This window comes from Thalia democratica, unplaced genomic scaffold (genome assembly GCF_965202585.1).
Source record: "Thalia democratica unplaced genomic scaffold, ktThaDemo2.hap1.1 HAP1_SCAFFOLD_339, whole genome shotgun sequence".
Classification (NCBI taxonomy): Eukaryota; Metazoa; Chordata; class Thaliacea; order Salpida; family Salpidae; genus Thalia; species Thalia democratica.
The window spans coordinates 4401-26797 of NW_028139422.1; the positions used below are offsets into that span (position 1 = coordinate 4401).

Below are 22397 nucleotides of genomic sequence, written 5' to 3' on the forward strand. Positions count from 1 at the left end.
AAGGCTTAATTTTACTGCAAAATTTTAAGCTTTTGTGTCAAAATGTAACATTATTTAAAACAAATTGTAGTTCAGTTTTTTAAATGAAGTGGTATATTTTTTGTATGTTCGTTTACTTAAATCTTTTAAGTATAACTTAATAAAAAAGAGTCTTTTTAAAACATCGTTTGAAAAATTTATTTAAAAAAAAAAACTTGATTGTCATTAACACAAGTTTAATTTACACTATAAGGTAAAAGAAATTTTGCGTAAGTTTTTAAACTAACTTTTGCTTAGAATTTATTTACAACCATGAAAAATTGATGTATCAAACACATAAAAATTCTGTTTTAGAAGATTGTAAATTTGTTTTAGTAATTTGGATGCAAAAATAAAGTAAAAATAAAATAAATTATTTACCGTTTTAAAGATATTTATTGTAACAATGAACTTTAAGTGTACTTACGATGAAAATAAAACTTTTAGAAAAAGATTACAATTTTTTCTTTAAAATTTTTTCTAAAATTAATTTTACAAAAATTTATTTATTTAAAACCTACGAAATACTACCTATATAATTTTTAAAGACTTTAGTTAATTCAATATTCCTTCGAAATTTATTAAAAGAAATCTACTTTAGTATTTTTTTCCAGTTACGTACAGTTTCAATATGTTATTATTTTTTGCACCTATGTTTTTTATTTTCTACACTTTGTTCATAAAATTCCAGTTGTAAAAATTTTATTGAACAAATTGTTTTGAAATTGGTTTTAAAATTGCAATTTTGTATCAAAAATGAAAATAATTGTAGTAATTGCTGTAAAATATGTTCAAAGTAAAATTTTTCAGAGAGTAATTATTGTCGGCCTTTGAATTTTTTTCTGAAGCGTTTGCGCACATAACTAGGAAACATTGAATAAATAGTTGTTCGAAAAGTTTTATTATTCAAAAAAGTTTTGTAATTGAATGCGGTATACTAGCGTAAAATCTTAGAATAATTACTATTGAAACGTAGTTTACGTTAGTCTAACAGTTTAAATTTAAATGTTGTTTTTACTTTTAAAAAGGTTTACATAACTTCTTTAAATCATTGTTACCTCTCAGAATAATATGTTTTAAATATCATATATTTCTACAACAATTTAAAAAAAAAGACTACTAACTTATTTCTATTATTTTTACTCTTGCATTAGGTTGTTTTGTTTTTGTTTAATTGATGTAAATGCAAAATAATTCAAAATTTTGGTAAGTTTAAACTAGATTAATTTTGATTTGTTGTTTAGAAGTATTTTGAACTCTAAAATATATGTTTTGATTTATTGCAGTTTTTATATTTAATTTAAAAAGTTCACAATTTCAATACACCAGTATGATAAATATGCCTTGTACATAAACTACTAGATATAAAGCATCGAATACAATTTAACTATACTTTTAAAATCAATGTTAATTATCATATAAATTTTTAAGCTTAATTGTATTGCAGAAATTTTTTATACTAACACCCCTAAACATGGAGCGCAAACTGATTCTCCTACTAATAATCTTTATGACGTCACAGTTAGTTTTCGGTAAAGTGAATCGGATGAGGCCTGCTGCTAGGAGACGTCCAAGTGAGTTTATTAAAAAATTACTGAACACTTTAATAGCATAATTTTATAGTGTACAAAAATATTAACTTTTAAATAATTTTTCATCAAACTTTATTTATCGAATTTTAAGCGTTACTTTTTTTTCAGGAGACTTCACCAAGATGTGTCCGTGCGCATTGAATGCGTTGAGGCAAATGGACCGGATATTACGTAAGCATCACGCTTCCAGTGTGACGAAACCGATCAGTGACGTCATGAAGCAAATCGAGAAAGTTGCTTACGGTGAGTTAAAATAAATTCGTTAGTATCATATAGATGTGTCTACCTAATTATATAAAAACTATATTTGTACAGCTGTTTCATACATGAAATATAAAGTTTAAAGTACTCCTCAGTAAGTTACAGTTTATTATAATAGTTAACAGATATTGAGATTTTGAAAATTTTTGTAATAATTATGACGTAGTATTATATACAGTTTATTATTATAAATGCATAAATGGCTGTATAAATTATAGTTTTTATTTAATTAGATAAATATTTAGCTTCAAATTAATTCGTCAAGCACTATCTAGCAGAACTTGTTATAAAAGCTTTAATATATATATTTATATACGTCTTTGATTTAAAAGTCGAAAATAGCAGTTTTTGAAAATGTTTTACCTACTTTGGAGATTGTTCATGGCAAATTATATACAAATAAATACAACTTACATATACCGTTAATATAACGGCGTTAATGTTAACCAATTTTTACGTATAATAAAGAAAATATATCAAGTGCTTATGGTAAATTTAGTTTAATATAATTATTTATCTTTTATGAAATATTAAAAAGAAAACATTATTATCTGAGTTATTATATCTAAATAATTTTTTAGAGATCAAAACTATGCTTATGGTCCATCAGTTTTAAATTGATTACTACGTACTTCGTAAAATAAGTTTACGAATACATTAAATGTATCTAGTAAATCCACCGTTTAATTTAAAATATAAAATATAAATTATATTTACTATTGTATCAAATTGTATTACATTTTGTTGTAACATGAACACACATAATTTCTTTGTAACTGTTGTATACCACAAAAAAAATTAAATTATAAATTTAGTTGTTACCTTTCTAAACCTGTTAAAAACTATCATATGTATAAAAAGCAAACCAAAATAAGTTTATGAAAATTCTAAAAAATAATCGATTAATTTTTAATAAACTTACTAACTGAAAAAATATTACATCTGTTTAAATAAAAATTGTGAAATGCTAATAAATTATCCAAAATTAGTTGTTTAACAATAAAACTTTTAAGTAACAAATCTATAATAAGTGTTAAATTGGATTAAGTATAAGTAGTACAACAAACGTCAGATGATGCAAAATACGTTCAAAGTAATTTTATAGTATTAAAGTATTTGTTATAAAATCAAGGTTGTTAGATTTTTTTATCAGTACTTATGATCAAAGTTTTAAGTACTCGGCAAAGAAAACACTCTTAGCGCCTTAATCATTAATTTGTTAGTTTTCTAGTAACATTTTATTTGCTAATAATATTCTTTACATTTGTTAAACTATCAAAGTGCTTTGTACAAAAGCTTTTAATAAATAGTCTTGATTTTCTATAAAGAACAAAACATATAAACATTTTTTTATACTAAGTGAATTACGTTAAAATATTAGTAGTTAAAATATCCTAAAAGCTAGACTTTATAATTTTTTATTTAATATTTATAACTCTTTATTTCATTTTCTGTTACGTAATAAAACAACATTTTTTAAATCCTTTTAAGGTCATATTATATAAGTCAACCGAAAAAACTAATTTAGAAAAACTATAGTTAGTTTAGTATATTTGAACGAAAGCAAACTTTCTTTAAAGTTTTCAAACGTAATTATTAAAATGGTTTTATAAGTGTTAATACCATTAAAGTAATTTTTTCAGATAATTTTATAACATTATCATAGATAAATAACCTTAACTAAAGTCACTTTTAAAAAACGTTTTAATCTCTACAATAAAAAAGAGTTTAGGCTAAATTAACGTTTATATGTAGAAGTACTAAATATTTATTAGTTAAATATTAGATATCCGTTGAAAATTGATTCAAATAAAGATAAACAAAGAAAATTTTTAAACAGATAACAAACAGTGAATTATTAACAATTTTTTGTTAAACAAACCATTAAATAAAACTTTACCTGTAATAATTTTGTGATTTCCGATCTAATATATAATAAGTATAATATAAATGTTATAATCTTTAATCACAATGGAAAATACTCATGCGACAATTTTATTGTAATAATAAATTTATTGTGTCCTAACTAAAACTTTATTATTAACTAACCAAGACAGAAACCATACATACTTGTTTAACACTGGTTAAATTCATAGTACAAAAATGTTTTAAATCAGTAAAGAAAAAGTTCTATCCAGTCAATAATGAAAAACATTTCTTAAAAGTTATGTATAAGTGTGAAGTTTGATTTAGTTTAAATTCTATGTAATAAACGAAAAATAAAGAGAATTGTCAGTTTTATTAATAAAAATATTAATTACAAAAACACAATTGTTTTGCAAATATTTCCTTAAATTTAAGTTTAATATAAATTGTTTTAAATGTATTACACTTATATAAAATATTTCACCTACGATAAAAAAATTTCAATTACAAACGTTTACCAGTACTTAAGTTTAAGCAATTAAAAAATTGTATCTGAAAGCTATTTAAATTTATAACTTAAACTATAAAACTTATAAAATTGGTATTAAGTCATACTTTGAGTTAGTATAAAGACAATTTGTTTTGTTATTGACCAAAGTGTTTTATTTGTACAACACGACAACTAATTTTTAAATGTATACAGTCTGAAACAGTTTATTAAAAACTAAATAAAGTTTTTTAAACAGATTATTAACATCTATTTATTTTTAAAGTATGTGCATTTAACAAAAAAGTTGATGAATTAAAAAGAAAAAATTATTTATGTAACGTCATTAAAAATAAATAAATTAAAACTTGTCATTATGTATAAAATAAAGCTACCGTATAAGTGTAATAAGTACTTAAGTTGACATTTAAATTGATATTTTGAAGAATAATATTTAAAAAAAACACGCATATTTTTAAATTGTGCAAAATTTAATTTAAAATAAAATTCCTTACTATCATTATGTTTTTTAGTCACCACAAAACAAAATTAGTTTTTGTTTTTAACTTAGATTCATGTTTATCATACGTTTGTTTAACTTCATAATGTTTTATTTTATATGTATACATTTTTAAAATAATTCTGCAAAAAAGTTATATGACTAATCAGTCTAGATTTTTAACGTTAATTTAAGCTGAAAGAAATTAGAAATTTGTAGCAAACTTTTTTCACATATTCAAGCTTATTAAAAAATTTTAAAGTACGTGAAAATCTTTTACTGCATTTGTAGTTTTTTTAAAGTTAAAGACTCCAAAGAAACCTTTGCTGTTTTATGCTGTTTTAAATAATAATTCTGCTCTCTAATTTAAAAAATGTTTTTTTTTCAAAATTTTCGGATTTAACATTAAGTTATTACTCAAATGAAACCTAAATTATGGTTTATAAATTTGATTCAATTTTAGATAACTTTTAGTGGTAACTGTTGACTTGATCTAAGCTTTCTTTGGACAAAGCTTGTTATGTTAAAGATTAATTTTAGTTAAATTTAAGTAAATAACGCTTTCTTACCAATTTAAAATACTGTTTTTAGTCAACATATTTTTAACAGTTTTTATCGTGGTTGTAACACTCAAATACCACACAACTACTTATCTTTTGAACTACTGTTCACAGTAGAGTTTTTTAAGTGTCTCTACTTTTGTTCAACAATCTATTTATTCTCATAAATACTATATTACTCAATATTACTGCCAATGTCTAAATGTTATTCACTGTTTTGAATTTATTTGACAAGGTCAACTAACGCTCACCAAAACCAGGTAATAAACCAAAGCAGTGCATAAACGTTTGTATTATTATATTCTCATAAATAAAAAATATTGATATACTATAATCAAACTTTATGAAATCTTTAAATATATTTATAATTTTTTTATATTTTTTCTAATATTGTTATATATATATTTGTTTAATACTAAATCAAAAGTTCAAATTTGTGAAACATATCAATTTTCATTGGAATTTCTATGTATTTTTGAAAAGTCTTAAAATTTAATTGTTTAAAAACATTTTATCTATAAAATAATTAATTTGTTAACATTTAGACTAACTATGCCTTTGTCGAATAGCTTTACTCTAAACAGTTAAACTTTTTATTGAATCGGTATGTTAGTACAAATTTCACATAAAAAAGTTTTAAAGGAATAGCAAATAATATAAGTTAAGACAGACACAACTTGAATATTTAGTTTTTTTTTAAACTTGAAATAGAACATACATAGTTCTTTAGTAGTACTTTAGTACCTTATATATTGCAAAAACTTTCATTACAAGAGCGTTAACCGAAAACATGTTTTATTAACTAATCTGCCTTAGGTGATGTTTATGGTTAATTTCATAAATTAACTTCAACTTGCTTTATTTGGAAACTGTAAACTTGAGTTTTGTTTGCGAATGTTCAAAAAATCTTAATGTGTTTTGTACTAGAAAAAAAAAATCTTAATTTAAACATAAAAAACATAATAGCATAGCAAAAATATTTTAAAGTTTTAACATTTTTTTTCATGGTTAAAATACACGCATGTATTACAATCATACCTTTTATTCGGGGTTTTATTACTTTTTGCAATTCAAAAGGAATTTATTAGTTTCGTGACTTTTATCTACGATTGAAATACGTATTGTCATAATAGTCAGATTAATTTCGACGTTGATATACCTTTATTAACCATGATTTTAAAAGGGTTTCATATGGAAAATAGCACAATTGTCTGGAAATTTGACAATAATGTTTTATATTTTCAAGCAAATTTTCGTTTTCGTCTATAAGTCACAGAGTTACAGAACTTTACAAAGTTTTATAATCGTTGTTTAAAAAACAAGTATACTGTAATTATCTTAAAAATTTTGATGGCTTGAGATGTAAATAAAATCGATGAGTTTATCAAATAATTCTATATTTTTACAGATTGTACAAAACAGAGTGGTATACATTGTATATATACGCCGGTTTTACTCATTTTTATTAAAATAATACAATAATAATACAACTTTACAGATTGCAAAAAAAAAAACTGATTAAAGTTTCCGAATGGATATCAAAAAATAAATTAAACTTATAATTTTTTATTAGCTATTTCTTATTTTATTAAAAAAAAATCTTACAGACTGTACAAAACAATCTGATTGTAAATGTCCTGAAGGATACCAAAAGACTCCTGATGGTTTCAGTTGCTACCTGATTTCAGAGGAAAAAGTCCCCTGTGCTGATGCTAACACCATGTAAGTCTTATAAAGTCATAGTGATATTTTTTTGTTTTACTTTTAATTTAAGATTTCTTCGTGCTAAAGCTTACACTGTGTAAGTTTATTGTGACGTCATCATAAAACGAATCAAACTTTCGAAGCCACTAAAGAAAGATGTAAATAACATCTTAAAATAATGAAGTTACGTTTTTCATATCATAACTAGTCTATTTTCTACCCAAAAAAGTCAACCATTGTTTACTATTAGGATTCAATGTATTAAGTGGAAATATTCTAAAACTTCTTATTGTGAAAACATACAATCAAAAAACTTTAAAAAAATTTAAATTTATAGCAAGCTTAATTGATTTGGAACATATTTTTAATTTGTTTTTTATTGAAAAAGAAACATTCCATCAATTCGTAATTCGATACCACCTGGATATGTTGTTTGAAATCTAAAAAGATGTGGTGTCATTTTAATTTCTAAGAAAACATTTAAAATTTGTGTTTTCAATATAATAAATTTTTACCACACCTAATGTCCTGCTTTTATGGTTTAAATTGTTTTTATAATTTTAAATTTATTAGTCATTATAAATTTGTATCGGTCGGTTAGATAATTTAAAAGCCATTTATTATAATTAAATTAAAAAGAAAGTTATTAAATTTAAATATAACAAACTTTGCATGTATACTTAGGTAATTGTAAGTTTTGTTTAACCATTTATTTTTTTTTTTAAATATGATGAAATATGAATAAAACTGAAAAAAATTAAAATCAGACAAGTTTAAAAAAAAAACTCGGACACAACTATTTCTATTTACCAAGCTTTACAATACACAAGTCATGGTTTTGAACTAGTTGGTATAAACCAAAATTTAATTTAAAAGTTGAATCTAGTAATAAACTTAAACTTATAAAGTTAAATTTTTAAATCAAAATATACTTTTACTGATTTACTTACTTTTTCTTAAAAGTAAACAATTTTGGTTTAAAAATAAGATTTTATGTATATAAATATGTATATAGAAACACGCTTTATTAATTTATTTCGACCACAAGACAAGTTACACGTTTTTAGTTTGAAGAACAATTGGTGATAGTTGAAGCTGATTAAAAAGTGATAATATTTAAAAACTTTTTTTAAGCGCATAAAGATTTTCTTATCAAGTTCGCTATATAGATTTACAAATACGCTACACGCTTCTCTTGTCGTTAAATCGTAAATATTAACAGTTAAAACAGATTAACAAATGCTAATAGTTGAAGCTGATTAATAATTGCTAATATTTAAAACTAATGAGCAATTGCTAATAGTTAAAACTTGATAAACAAGCGAAAACTTGAAACATTTTGTTAACCGCAAAGCACGCTTAGTTGGTAAGCATAATTATTCAAACTAGTTAATTACAATAAGCTAATATAAAATAACTAGCTGACTTCTAGGACGGTTTTTGTGATTTTACTTAGTATAATCAATATAAGCCGTAATCTATTGACTAGGTTTAGAATATTATAGGTTAACTCAATTCATATACCTGCCTAATTTGATATTTAATGTTTGATATAGAAGAATGATGTAAAAGTTAAAAATATAATTGATTTATAAATAAAATCTTAAGAGCTTAGTTTAAGTAAAAATTTTCTTAAATCTTTCTACATTTAGCTTTACACAAATAAAAAAAATTGTTAATCAAAGAATACTAATAAATATTTTAATAGCGTTATTAAAGTTTGTACTTTAAAATGTTTTAGCTGTTATGAAAAACTTTGCAAGTTTTTATTATATGTTAAAAAGTTATAGTAAAAAGTAAAAACTCATTGGAAAGTTATAAAAAATATCTGTTATAACATGTTAATTTTACAAACAGTTGTCAAATGGAGTTCGAGGGACAATTAGCTGTTGCAAAAAGTGAAAAAGCTTTGATGAGTTTGGCTCAATTTATTAGTGATAACGATAAAAATGACGGAGAGTTTTACTGGATTGGTTAGTATAGAAAATGTTTGTATTTATAAATATAACAAAATTTGAAATATATATGATTCTTTTAGTTTTAAATCACGTTAATAGTATACTTTGTAAGTTCAATAAATATGTTTCGTTTAAATTTGAAAAAGTAATTAGCCTTTTTACTAGTTAGATGTTTATAATATCCAGTTAGAAAATTATATATTGTTTATTATTTATTTGATACTTCTAAAAATAAATTTAATCTCTAAAATACATGAATTTATCTTTCGATACCTACAACTCTAGTATAGATAGCTGCTGAACAAATCTAAGAGATAATCTAAAAAGAAAACATTACATATAAATAGAAAAGAATTATTCCTGGGAATAAGCTTTAGTTTGTAAATAAACGCCCCTTTTACAATGAAAAACAAAAAAACAGTTTTCTTATTGTTTTTTGTTTTCAAGACTGTTTTGTTTAGAATTTATACAGAACTAAAATTATAAAACTTTGTTTTTTATATTAAAATTTAAAAACGAAGTAAAATACCGAAACCAAAAAAGGATATTTAGAAAAACTTTTACTTATAACTTTGCTTTAACTTTACTCGTAACTTTTCAAGTAACGCGATAACAAAATATATAATGAATTATAGTTTTTATTTTTTATAAAAGTATAAATGACCTTTTTAGACTACTTAAGCAAAAATTATGGTTTTGACAATCTGATAATGATCGAGTTAAGAAATAGGACAAATTATTTATAATCATACTTGCTTAATATTTCATTTTTAGACAACAATGAAAACTACAGATTCTTTTAGTTTACATTTTTAAAAAACTTCTCCAAAAGAAAAACTTTTCAAAGAATTACCTTTTTTCTAATTTTATATGTCTATTTTATAACACTTAAGTTTGTAGTTTGCCTTTATTTATTATTAAAAAAAACTTAAATGTTTTTTAGTTTTGGTCTTTTACAAAATTCATATATTTATTTTTGATGTAGTACTTTTTAATATTTTTAAAATTTTGGAACCATTAAAAATGTTTTTTTTTTCTTTAATAATACTTTCTTTATTATACAGGTCTCTCATTCAACACATATTTTTATTAAACTATTATATTAAATTTTTAGTTCTAGTTTTTGTTTTGAAATCAATAAAAACCATTTAAGTCTTTTTTTTTAACTTCAAAGTAAAACCTTCAAGTCCTTATGACACTTAATTTATAACTTTATCTTATATTTACTCATAGTTTTTACAAAATTCATAATAACGAAATATGAATTAATAAGTTAAAGTGTACATTAAATTCTTAGACTTGATACTTTTTTAAAACTAAATGTACCTTTGTTAAATATTATAAAATTTTTGAACTTTTTAAACTAAATTTCATACTACTTAAGCAAAAATTATGGTTTTATAAATCTAAAAATAATGGATTTATGAAATACGTAAAATTAATTATTAATACATAATTGCATAGTTTTACATTTCTAAAAAACAATGAAAGCTATAGATTCTGTAATATTACTTAATTATTTCTCAAACATTAACTCTGATTTAAAAGTTACTTATTATGTAGGTCTTTTTAGAAATTTAAAGTTTGTATCTCGCCTATATTTACCTTTTTAACAGCTATTCAAGTTTTTCAAGTTTATTCCTTTGACACAAGTAAAAATAATGGTACTTTATGAAATAAACAGGTCTTTCTTACAACACAACTATTGGTAACTCACCAGTTTGGAAATGGTCTGACGGTAGTAAAGCTAAATACGAAGTAACTAAAGAACTTGATAGTAAACCAGCAAGTGTTAAGAAGAGCCTATTGAAGTAAGTATTGTTGTTTACTTTTATTTTTTTTTCTAGCTAACGCTGCACATTTAAAATATTATTAAGAACAACATTCTAAAGGAAGTATTGGTTTTTATTCTTTATACCGGTAACTAATCTATTAAGTTCGTTAAAGTAGCTTTTACTTTTGCAAATCTAATTAATTTTTAAGTTTTTGCAGCAAGTACTAAAGTATTTAAATAGTTAATATAAAAACGATCGTGTACTTACTATTTTTAGTTTTCAATCAAAGATATATTTTTTTAAGTTAATTGTTTTGTTAATTAAACAATTCAACTAAGGTAGTTACAACTTAAACTAGACAGACCATTTTTAAATACGTCTATATTTTTCACCGAATTGTAAAAAGTTATTAAAATTATAGTTAGCATAAATGTGGTTAAGCTTTAAAACCCTCACCAAACATACCTCAATTATTTTCTTCTATAAATTTACCAACACTTTATTTGTAATTAAACTGTTATTTTTTTACTTCTGTAAAAGCTACTACTGTGTATTACGAAATGAAAGTTAATATAGTTATATGTATAATTTTTAAAAAGTGCTTGTAAATATTAATCAAAGATATTTATAATAGTTGTTACATTGCTGGTTTGTGTATAACATAATAAAATTTATAAATGAATAGTTGTTACTAGCATTTAAGTGGTAGAATTTTTATACATATTCTATCATCACTAAAACAGTAAATATTTTAATAAAATTGTTTTTGTCTGTTAACAATTGAAATATATAGATAAAGCTCTAAGAAAATATCAATTTAAGTTTCAAACTACCAAATTCAGGAGTATAAGGTTTTTTTTTCCTTGGTTTGTTAATTTACAAAACATTTAAACAAATAAGTTTGAAATGGAAGTTTCAAATACTAATTATTTAATGAAAATAGTTAAACTTACGTTTTAGTATTTAGAGGTATAAAATTCGTGGAAACACTAACATATTAATAATTTTATTTTTAAATAAAAAAACTGCAATTTTTTTAAACCTATATCTACTATTTATTAAACCAATGTAAATAATTAATTATAATTTTTTTCTATGCAGTACAATTTATTTGAAAACTTACAAACAATTAGTTTTTAGAATTTTTTTAGTGCCTAGATGTTAAAAAAATATTTGTTTTGTTTTTCTACTTAACTCTAAATTAATATTTACATTAATTTGAAAATTTTATACGGCCAGAAAATAATTTAAACTTCGTGATGATTTGTTAATACAAAAATTAATACATTTAATATACTCGTATTTCGTGCAGTAATAGTTCGAGATAGAATAACAGTAACGCTATAAAAGTTTCACTTACAACCATAGCATGATAACACGAAATTTCATGTTCTTTAAATTAATTAAAAAAATAGTTTTTCAAAAACAAATCAAACATAATTTATTACAATTTTCTATTTCAAAGTATGTTTTTTTAGTTTTTCATATCCAAAACTTAAACTAACGTTTTTAGAATTTTTTTACGTGCTAAAAAGTAAGTTATTCACTTGTTTTAACGCAGTAAAAAAGTTACAAGATCATAAGTAACATGACACTTCGAACATTACAATTATGTCGTAAATTATATGTAAAAATATTAAGTTACATATAGTAGACTTCTTTCATTTATATACTTTTTAATTTTTTTGACGTAAAATTAATTAATTTTAAAATATTTTCGTAATTTGATATCTAAGTACAGATGCTTTTTGTCTTGTTGACTTGTTTTTATTAAAACTTGAATGAACTTGGTTTATTTTTGTAATCTTTATAATTACTAATCTGTAATTACTTACTGTTATCTTTTTAATTTATAATTTTAATAATTGTAACTGATTCTACTTAAACTAACGTTTTCGAGTTTTCTACGTGCTAAATGTTGCTATATTAATTCGAACAGTACTTTATTCACACGAGCATAAAGTTATTGTTATAGGAAAATTTATTAATTTTTCAAAAAACATAAAACTTTAATGTCAATTATTTTCCTTATCTTAAAAGCTATCTAAAATTTTTTTGTGTATTTTAGAGAACGCACCTTTGCCTTTAATTAAAAAAAAATTATTTAATTTGGGGTTGAATTACTTCATGGGGTCCCTCCAAAAATAAAGGTTTTTTTTCGTTTTTTTCATCAAATGGTATTAGAACCAAAAATAAATATTTTTTTTTTAATTTTTTTTTTGGATTTCCATTAGTTTGCATGTTATAAAAACTCTTAAATAGTTATTTTATGAATAATGTTAATATCTTTTACGATTTGGCCCAAAATCAAAATGTAGTATATTACACTATCATTTGCCTTGGCCATTTTCTAGATAAAAAATTGATAAAAGGAAAAAAAAAGTTAATAAGAATGTGAATTACATCAAACTAAATTAAAATAAAATAATTTAATTAAATTTGTTGTATATTCACATTCTTATTAACTTTTTTTTTCCTTTTATCAATTTTTTATCTAGGAAATGGCCAAGGCAAATGATAGTGTAATATACTACATTTTGATTTTGGGCCAAATCGTAAAAGATATTAACATTATTTATAAAAAAAACTATTTAAGAGTTTTATAACATGCAAACTAAGGGAAATCAAAAAAAAAAAAATTAAAAAAAAAATATTTATTTTTTGGTTCTAATACCATTTGATAAAAAAAAACGAAAAAAAACCTTTATTTTTGGAGGGACCCCATGAAATAATTCCAACCCCAAATAAATATTTTTTTTTTTAAATTAAAGGCAAAGGTGCGTTCTCTAAAATAAAAAAAATAATTTTTAGATAGCTTTTAAGATAAAGAAATATAATTGACATTAAAGTTTTATGTTTTTTGAAAAATTAATAAATTTCCTATAACAATAACTTTATGCTCGTCTTTATTCACTTGTTACTCAGTAACAAAATTATAAGGTCATTAAACTTTAGGTAACGTGAAACTACGAACATTTACAATTATGTCATAAAACATTTGTAAAAATCTTAAGTTACGTATAGATATACTTCTTTTATTGTTATATTTTTCACTTTTTTGATGTAAAGCAATTTAGTCTCAACACAGTTTTGTAATTTAATAGCTGATTACAGATGTTTTTGTCTTGTTTACTTGTTTTTATTAAAAAAATGTGAACTTAGTTTTATTTCTGTAGTCTTTAGATTTGTAACTGCTACAAATAACTTTAAACCTACTAAAATTTAATTGCAATTTCATAAACATTATGATAAATTAGAGTAATAACTAACTTAAAGGTTTATTAAATTATTGTCGACAAGTTTTATTTTACCATTGAAGAATCGAAATCATGTGTTTTTAAATATTTTAAATTAAATTTATTTTAAACTATTTTAAAGGTAAATTTTATTAAAAATTAATCCTTTTAGAAGTTATGAAGTAGTTATGAAACACTGTAGATAATAATTAAAAACCACTAAACGGGCTATCTAACAATTCAAATAGTTTACAAAATAAATAAACGTCGAACGTCTAATAGAACAAAGGCTCACCTTATTAGCTTTAATATTTAAGTAATTTCATTTTAGAGCTAAAAAGTGTTGCAAAGCTTTTGGCTTGTCTTTTTTAAAACAAATAACTCGTTTTAATCCTAAAAATAATGTTTTTATATGTGGTCTTAAGATATAATTAAATTTTTTAGTAACAGTAGTTTAGTAAAAGTAACAATTAAGAAAAGTATAAGATATAGTCTAAATACTTTGAGCTTTTTAAATAAAACAAATTTCTAGGATTTTAGAGAGTCAATGTTTCCTTAATGCTGTAGATTTCAACCAAACTTAGAAGAAAATAAATGAACTTAATTTACACGGTTTAATACATCAACTTAATACGTTGGAAAATTTATTTTCGTAGTAAAGTTGTTTAAAACTAAACCCTCAACATCACATGCTTGTATATACTGCAGTGACACATTAAAAAGGTCATTAAATTCATATAAACAAAATACCAACAAGTTCATAGTTATGTAATTTTTTTTTTACGTTTGATGTTGACATCGATGTAAAACACTACCAAATTACGTATTAGGTTGTTAAAACTAATTAAGTATTAGTTTCAATTTTATGTTGGAAATTTATGTGTGACTTGTTAATTTGTACCGTAGTTAGACGAGCACTTAGAAAACGTTCGAAAAATTTATATGTCATGTTTTGATTTAAACTATTCAAAATTAAACTTGCTTAACCTTGCTTCACAGTTTGGGTTTTTTATTTGAACTACTTAATATTTAGTTTTAGGAAAAGTTTCATTAACAAGCAGATTTAAAAATATTTTATTTAAAAACATTATTTTAATATTTTTACAAATGCTATACCAAACCCCATTTCACAGTTTCATTGAACTAATTATATTTTAATAACAATTTTATTAAATTAGATCTAAAATCAAAATAACAATAATCCTCAACAGAGTACAATAACCAGTACAATAAATTTCACAGTTTTGTTGGTGGGGAAGTCCCGATTGAGAGAGTGCGATCAGCAAGGACATGGAGGGAGCGAGATGGAAACAGGAGGAGTGCGGAGTTAAGAGGAGTGGGAGTTCTATGCACCACTACGTTTGTGAATAGTGAGTTACAAAAACAATGTATATATATATAAAAAATATATTTTCGTTAATTTTAGTTGTTTGATTAGTTAGATGGTAGATCGATTTTTTTACTGAATATTTGTAATGAACAATATTACGTCATACTGTTTTTTGTTTTTTGCATAGCTTTTGTATCTTTGTTTAGTACAGTGCTTTTTATTTTAATTTAACTGGCTGATGATTAAAGCTTTATGAAACATATGTACTATAATTTTTAAAAACCGCCACTTCAATAAATATAAATAAATATATATATATATACATATATTTGTTAATTGTTAATTATTATAAGATGGTTTAGATTAAATATATGAAATTGATAAACTGTTTATATGATTCAGGTAATACATTTGTTTGTGATGACTGTTTGTATAGTTATGAACCAATGTGTTCTTGTAATAATTATAAATAAAACAAGTGTTTTTTTAATCATGATTATTGTTTACACTTGGTATGCTATCAATAGAGAATTAATGTAGTTAAAATGAAAATTGTTTTTAAGAACTTAACAGCTATATAAAACAACTATAATGCTAAAAACTATAAAACTATTCAAAAATATATACTAATATACCTTACAATTTACACTTTGTAAGCCATTGAATAAATTTTTGCTCATTAAATGTTTAAAAAAAACATCTTAATCAATTACCGATTTAAGTCAATGAACAAAAAAGCTTTAAACAACAAGTACCAATGTTTACAAAAATGCCATAAATCATGTGATTATAAAAACATATATGATTTTAAAAGTTTTTAATTTTTTTTAGTTTATTGCTTCTAGCATCAATTATATACTGTTGGAACATATTAAACGTGTCTTAACTATACTAAAAAATTGCTTAGTATTTTTTTAAGTCATAAAACATTTCCAATGCAGATACTCAGTAACTCAGTTGTAGCTAAGTTAAAATAATTTTTATAATATTATTATAAGAGACTAAATTATTAGTAATAAGTATTATCTCATAAATGAGTTACTGCTATAACACAAGTATTAAAAACAAATTTTATTTTAACTCAGCACTATGTTCAAAGTTGATATTCTGAGCGAAGAATGATAATACCAGAATGAAAATCTACAAAATATTCTACTAAGTTTATTTTTTGTTGGTTCCAGTTTTATTAGACATTCAAACTTTAAAATTTTTAGTAAATTTGCTTTTTTAAATACTCATCGACAAATAAAATGTCCTTATGCAGTTACTTTGTGATAAAAACCGTATTTTATACTATTTTTTATGTTTATAGCTTTGTGTGCTTTTATTAGTTTAGTTTTTTTTCTAAAGCTTTTTGTAAATAAATTTATTTAAAACCTTGAAATCTCAATTTAACAATAGACTTTTTCGAATCTACTTTGTTTAAGCATAAAATAATATTGATCAAAATAAATTACTTTCAATTTGTACTTTGTTTTTTATTTATTTTTGGGGTTACTTTTTATAATTGCCAAACCGTTTTGATACGATATTATCGTACAGACGATATTTTTATCACTTTATAAAACTCGTACGATTATTTTTGTTTATTGTACTGTAAATAAGTTATTGCTTGCTAGAAAATAAATGTTCAATAAAACGAAGTCTTATTTTATTAGCTTCATTTGTGATTTAATTATCAAACTGTATACTTAAGAGTTTTTCGTTAACCTTGTAAAGTAGCTTCAGTATGAAAATATTACTTTAATAATGGTTTTTTTTATGTATGTTAGATTGTAACCTTTTTAAATTTTTTTTTGGTTTTTCTCTTAATTTATTATACGTAAGAAAATCTAATCCATTATAAAAAAAAATTCATGCATAGAAAGGTTAAATGAAATTAAAACTGAAGTAAATTTTTTGTTGTAAAGTAATTATAGAAATATAAAATTAAGTTATACTGTACAATAAAATAACTATATAAGATGCGAATTTTAAGTATACATTACAAATTAAACACAAGTAGTTTTTTTATAAGTAAATATAATTTTATACATTTTTTTTACAAAAACAGCATTGATAATGTTTTATTTTAATGTAATTTATGAAAAATTCTAAATAAATATAGTTTTTATTTTTTTTAAGAGATTTGCAAATAAATTGGTTAGAAAACTAGAAGCAGCTTTAAAAACTAGCTTACAACTTTTCTTTCTGTTAATATAAATCATTTTATAAAATTTTTACAGAATTTGAATCGAGTTTGGTTTAGTATTTTTTCTACTTTTAGACTATTTAAGCATTTTTCATTAATCAAACTTACAAAAAACCACAGTTAAAAATACTTAAAAAGTAAAGATAATATGTTGATAAATAAATATACTCAAAAAAAGTCACACGGTGAAATCCAAACGATTATCAAATAATTATAGTAGTGTGAATATAATTATTATATATATTATTTTAAGCTTCTTTAAGTCTACCCATTTCAGATTTTTTTTCTAAAAATAACTAAATAAGCTTTTAAATGTTATGATTGAAAGCTTTTAAAATATAAGTAATCATACATAGCCCTAATAAAAATGTTAACACCTTTAGTTTGATAAAACAAGCATCAGACCGCTAAAACGTGAAGTGACTTTCAACATTTTTGTTTACAAAAATAATTGAACGTGTTACTCACAAATGTTAGCAATTACAAAAAAAGTTATCAGTAAAGAAATTATAATCACTGGTATTCATTTTTATTGTCAAATTAAAACAATGGGAAAAAATTAAACTCTTGAAATCTTACTGAAATGTAGACGATGTAATTAATATACTACGCTGTTAATGTAAAATACGATACATTTTATTATTTTTTGTGTTTTATATTTCTTTTTATAGCCTACAAGCTTTTCACAACTTAAGCTTAAATTAATTAAGCTAAAACTAATTTCTATGTTTTTCTAATGAAAGACATTTTAAACCTATGGGGTAAATATACTTAGTTTTTAAAAACAAAGCTGTATTTAAAAGTTTATGGATAATTATAAAAAAAATAGTTTGAATTAAAGCTTAATATAAAAGAAATATTTCATTATTTAAGTGTAAGTTTTTATTTTTTACCAATCATTTGTCAAATTCTCAAACAGAAACCAAAACAAATAGTTTATACCGTATTTTATTGTATCAATAAATATTTGTAATAAACAGAACTTAAATATAAAAATTTAAAGTTTTAAAACATATTTAACTTTATTTATTTTTAAAGTTTGAAAACTATTAGCAAAATAGTTAGAAAATATTCAAACATATTTTTATATTTTTGACTAGTTATCTTTAAGCTCTTAGCTGTAAGTTGAACAGTATTTTCTATTAAATGAAATTATTGTAAAAAAAATGTAAAAAGCTTTGATAAAAAAGTTGGCTTTTAATGTTGATTTATAATAAACAACGGTTTTTAATAGTTTCTCAAATAATCAATAATCCAATTTTCAAGAAAATAAAGTTACATTAAGTTAACATCAATATAATTAAATAATACTAAGTTATATAACTATGTTAACCTCGAAAGTATGAATTTTTATAAATTTTTAATGTATAACACTAGGTTAAAACATATTTGAAGAAAGTAATGTATCATGAAATGTTTAAAATATAAAGTTAATTAATTTTTTTCTTTGTTAGATAAAAATCTGTTAAAGCAGTTTTAGTTAGTAAAATTTAAAACTTAAGGTTCTAAAATGTATTATAAATTTTTCTTTAACAGATTATATATTTTTAATAACTAAAATACAAAAAAATGGATATAGTTAAAGTTTATTTAAACCAGAGTCATGGTATGTAAAACTTTTAAAATTTTCATTCAAAATTTCAACATAATCTTCACTCTATTGTAAAACAAAAAAGAGAAATATAATTCTACTTTCAACCAAATATAAGTATGACAAATTTCGAAATACATTTATATATCTAGAATACATACATTTAATTCAAACAATAAATGTTTAAATTTTACAAATGTTTATACTTAAAATATTAAACCTGACAAATTCTGACGTTATTGTCAAATACTTATCAAGGCAACAATTTATCTTAAATTTGAATTAAAAATAGTGTTTTACTTATTTCTGTAATATCGAAATATAGTTTATTGTATTATATACAGTACACCACAAATTAGCGAAAAATGTTTTTTTAAAAAACAATATAAAACCTAATGTTTCGTTTTATAAGCTTACATGCATTAAGGGTAGACGAAACAACTATATACATTGCTAGGAAACACAAGTAAATTGTACATAATGTTAAATGCATGTTTTATCTACAATAACATAAATATCCACAAGTTAAACTGAAATTGAACCTTATAAGAGAAACAATTTTGCCAACCCTTTGTTAAAATCTAAAGAAATGCATATTAATAATGTTGATCAAACATCAAACGTTAAAATAAATATATAATTCTACAAACTTCTTTTTATTGCTTATAAAAATTTCCTAACAATAAACATTCCTACTTAAAACATTTTGGTTTAACATCATAATGTTGTATGTGTGTTAAATTAATTTTGATTTTTGTGTTGTTGCTCAAAAAATATTGTTAAAATCTTTTTAACGTTTTTATTAGCATTTTTAAAAAAATTATATTAATATGATTTTTTATAATGCAATTGCACCATTGAATTAAACGTAGGCACAATTATTCTATCAATATATGTTCTGATTGAACTGTTGACTGCTTTTAAGTAACACAAGGTTTACTGAAAAAATATTGTAACTAATATTTAAAATATGTGAATAGCGTGTTCAAGTTTACAAAACAAATGTTAACGAATACATACAAACTAAAAACAGAAGTAAAAAAGTTATTGTTAACAATCTAACATATTTTATATAAAAAACTAAACGTTTTTGTTGATTTGTGTAGTCGGTAATATCTTAATGTCTTTTACTGGACGAAATTTCAAACTAAATTAAAAAGCCTTTTATTTTTTTTTTGCAATCTACTTTATTTATGTTTTTATTGAATTTTACATGTACTAAGTTAGTTTTATCCGTGAATTTTATATTTTTAAAGATACACTTATCTTTTAAATGTTTAAAATAATTGAGACAAAAACAAAAACTATTAATAAATATGAATTTTTTTTTTTCGGAAAAGATACTTATTTTTCTAAAGAATTAAAGTTGGTTGTATATAATGTTCAGTTTTTATTTATTAATTACGTACACAAAACACTTTCAAAGTTCGTAAAAAACTATTTATTTTTTTATATAAAATAATGCTTATTGCTAATAAAATTAGTACAAACTACTGTTGATTATATAAAAATGTTACACTAACTTAATACTGTTATTTTAAAAAACAAATAACTTCAAGCTTTATTATTTAGTCTACTTAAATTTTGGTATACACTAGACACTGCAAAAATTAATAGTTTTTAGACTATGTTTTCACAGTATAAGATTAAATAAAATAAAACAGCTAGACTCTTTAATACTTGAAAGCTAGATTGATGTACAAACTTGTTTACTAAACAAAAAAAAATGTTTTAAATTGTTTTAATCCTACATAAAATGACCAATGACATGAATAAATTAGTATGTACATCTTTACAGCTATGAGTTTATTTTTTTTATGTTTGAATAATTAAAATCGATATTTTCCAACCATAAATGTGAGTTTTGTTTAGCTTTCAAAAGAAATAAGAAAAAAGTTTGTGCACATTTTTATTTAATTTTTTAAGTGTCATAAATATTTTTATGAACTCTATTTAGATAAAGTTGTTTACATAAGGTTAATTTAATAATAAAGTTCACAAGATATTCGAAAACAGAAAATTTGAAAACATTTTTTGAATCTTAAGCTGTCACACATATCACACATTTCAAACTAGTTAGACTAATTAAACTACTCATAAGTATATTTTGGTTTTAGTTAAGGCCATTTGAAATATATTTTTTACGCATTTTGCACTTAACTTTATTAAATGTACAAAGTAAGGTCTTGTGAACATTACCATTAAAAATATACACAATTTATTGCGAAACCGAAAATAAATATGCTTTGTTGTTACTTCAAAACTTAAATACTTTTAAAAGACACGGTATATATCTAAAAGTTAAAAAATAAAGTTCTAACTTTTTAAATGATAAAATTTATGTTATAAATAAATATATTAAAGATATAACTACTACATATCTTTAAGATACAATAGTATAACATCATTTACATCATAATAGTTTACAATACAACGTCTAATCAAAATCATTTTTACTAACTATTCTACCTTTAGTAGAGATTCGGCTCTTAATCTTCTTAGTTTTATTTTGTTGTTATAAATATTCTAGTTTAATTTTTTACTGTTGCAAACTTTTAATTTAGAATCAGACAAATTTTAATTTGAAGAAATTCAAGTTCAAAAATTCCAACAAAGAAACTCTTTTAGCTAAAAACATTTTGAATTTTTATTTTTGGTTTAAACTTTTGTAAATATTACAATTGCATTTTTATTCATGTTTTCATTATTTTTAATTTTTAGCAAGAATACATTAACTTTGTGCCTTTTAATTAAAAACTGGTATAGTTTAGTTAAAAAAATTTAGACAAACTTTGACAGAGGTATACCAAGATTGAACACTATATAAAAATAAAAGGATTTTTCTTCTAAATGTAATTCAACTTTCTGAAAAAGTAATATTCAGACTCAGAAAATATGATATTACCTACCATAAATACCAAGTAATTAGTTTTTACGATTTTGAAAGTAGTGTTGATTTTGTTAATTTTTTATAAAACTATACATATAATAGTTAAAACCTATTTGTTCATTTATTTTTTTGTACAAAGCATACGTTAAACTAAAATAAATTTTTTATATAAACCTAAGCGTATCTAAACTAGTTTTGTGTTATAACAACTTTATAACAGCTTATTAACTAAAGTTAATCTTCATAAAACTTGAATAACTTTAATGTACATATCAATAATTATAAATAAAATTTGAAACTTCTTTGAAATTTTTACTACATTTGAAAAAAACTAATATACAATAACCTATGATATAACATATGCTTTGTACTTTTGAATTGATTTTAAAACAAGTAAGTTATCTTTAGCTTACTCAACTAAAATTCAATACCAGCTTAT

The 22397-nt window shown here is 22.2% G+C and overlaps 1 protein-coding gene across 1 annotated transcript in view; it reads left to right on the forward strand.

Moving 5' to 3' along the window:
* The first annotated feature begins 1469 nt into the window (after positions 1 to 1469).
* LOC145846200 (uncharacterized) overlaps positions 1470 to 22397 on the forward strand; it is a 45462-nt gene continuing 24534 nt past the window's right edge. Inside the window, exons 1-5 of the mRNA XM_082953113.1 lie at positions 1470 to 1592; positions 1719 to 1853; positions 6891 to 7005; positions 8845 to 8960; positions 10630 to 10756. Coding sequence (XP_082809239.1) covers positions 1493 to 1592; positions 1719 to 1853; positions 6891 to 7005; positions 8845 to 8960; positions 10630 to 10756 — 593 coding nt within the window. The 5' untranslated portion in view covers positions 1470 to 1492. The remainder of the gene's footprint in view (positions 1593 to 1718; positions 1854 to 6890; positions 7006 to 8844; positions 8961 to 10629; positions 10757 to 22397) is intronic.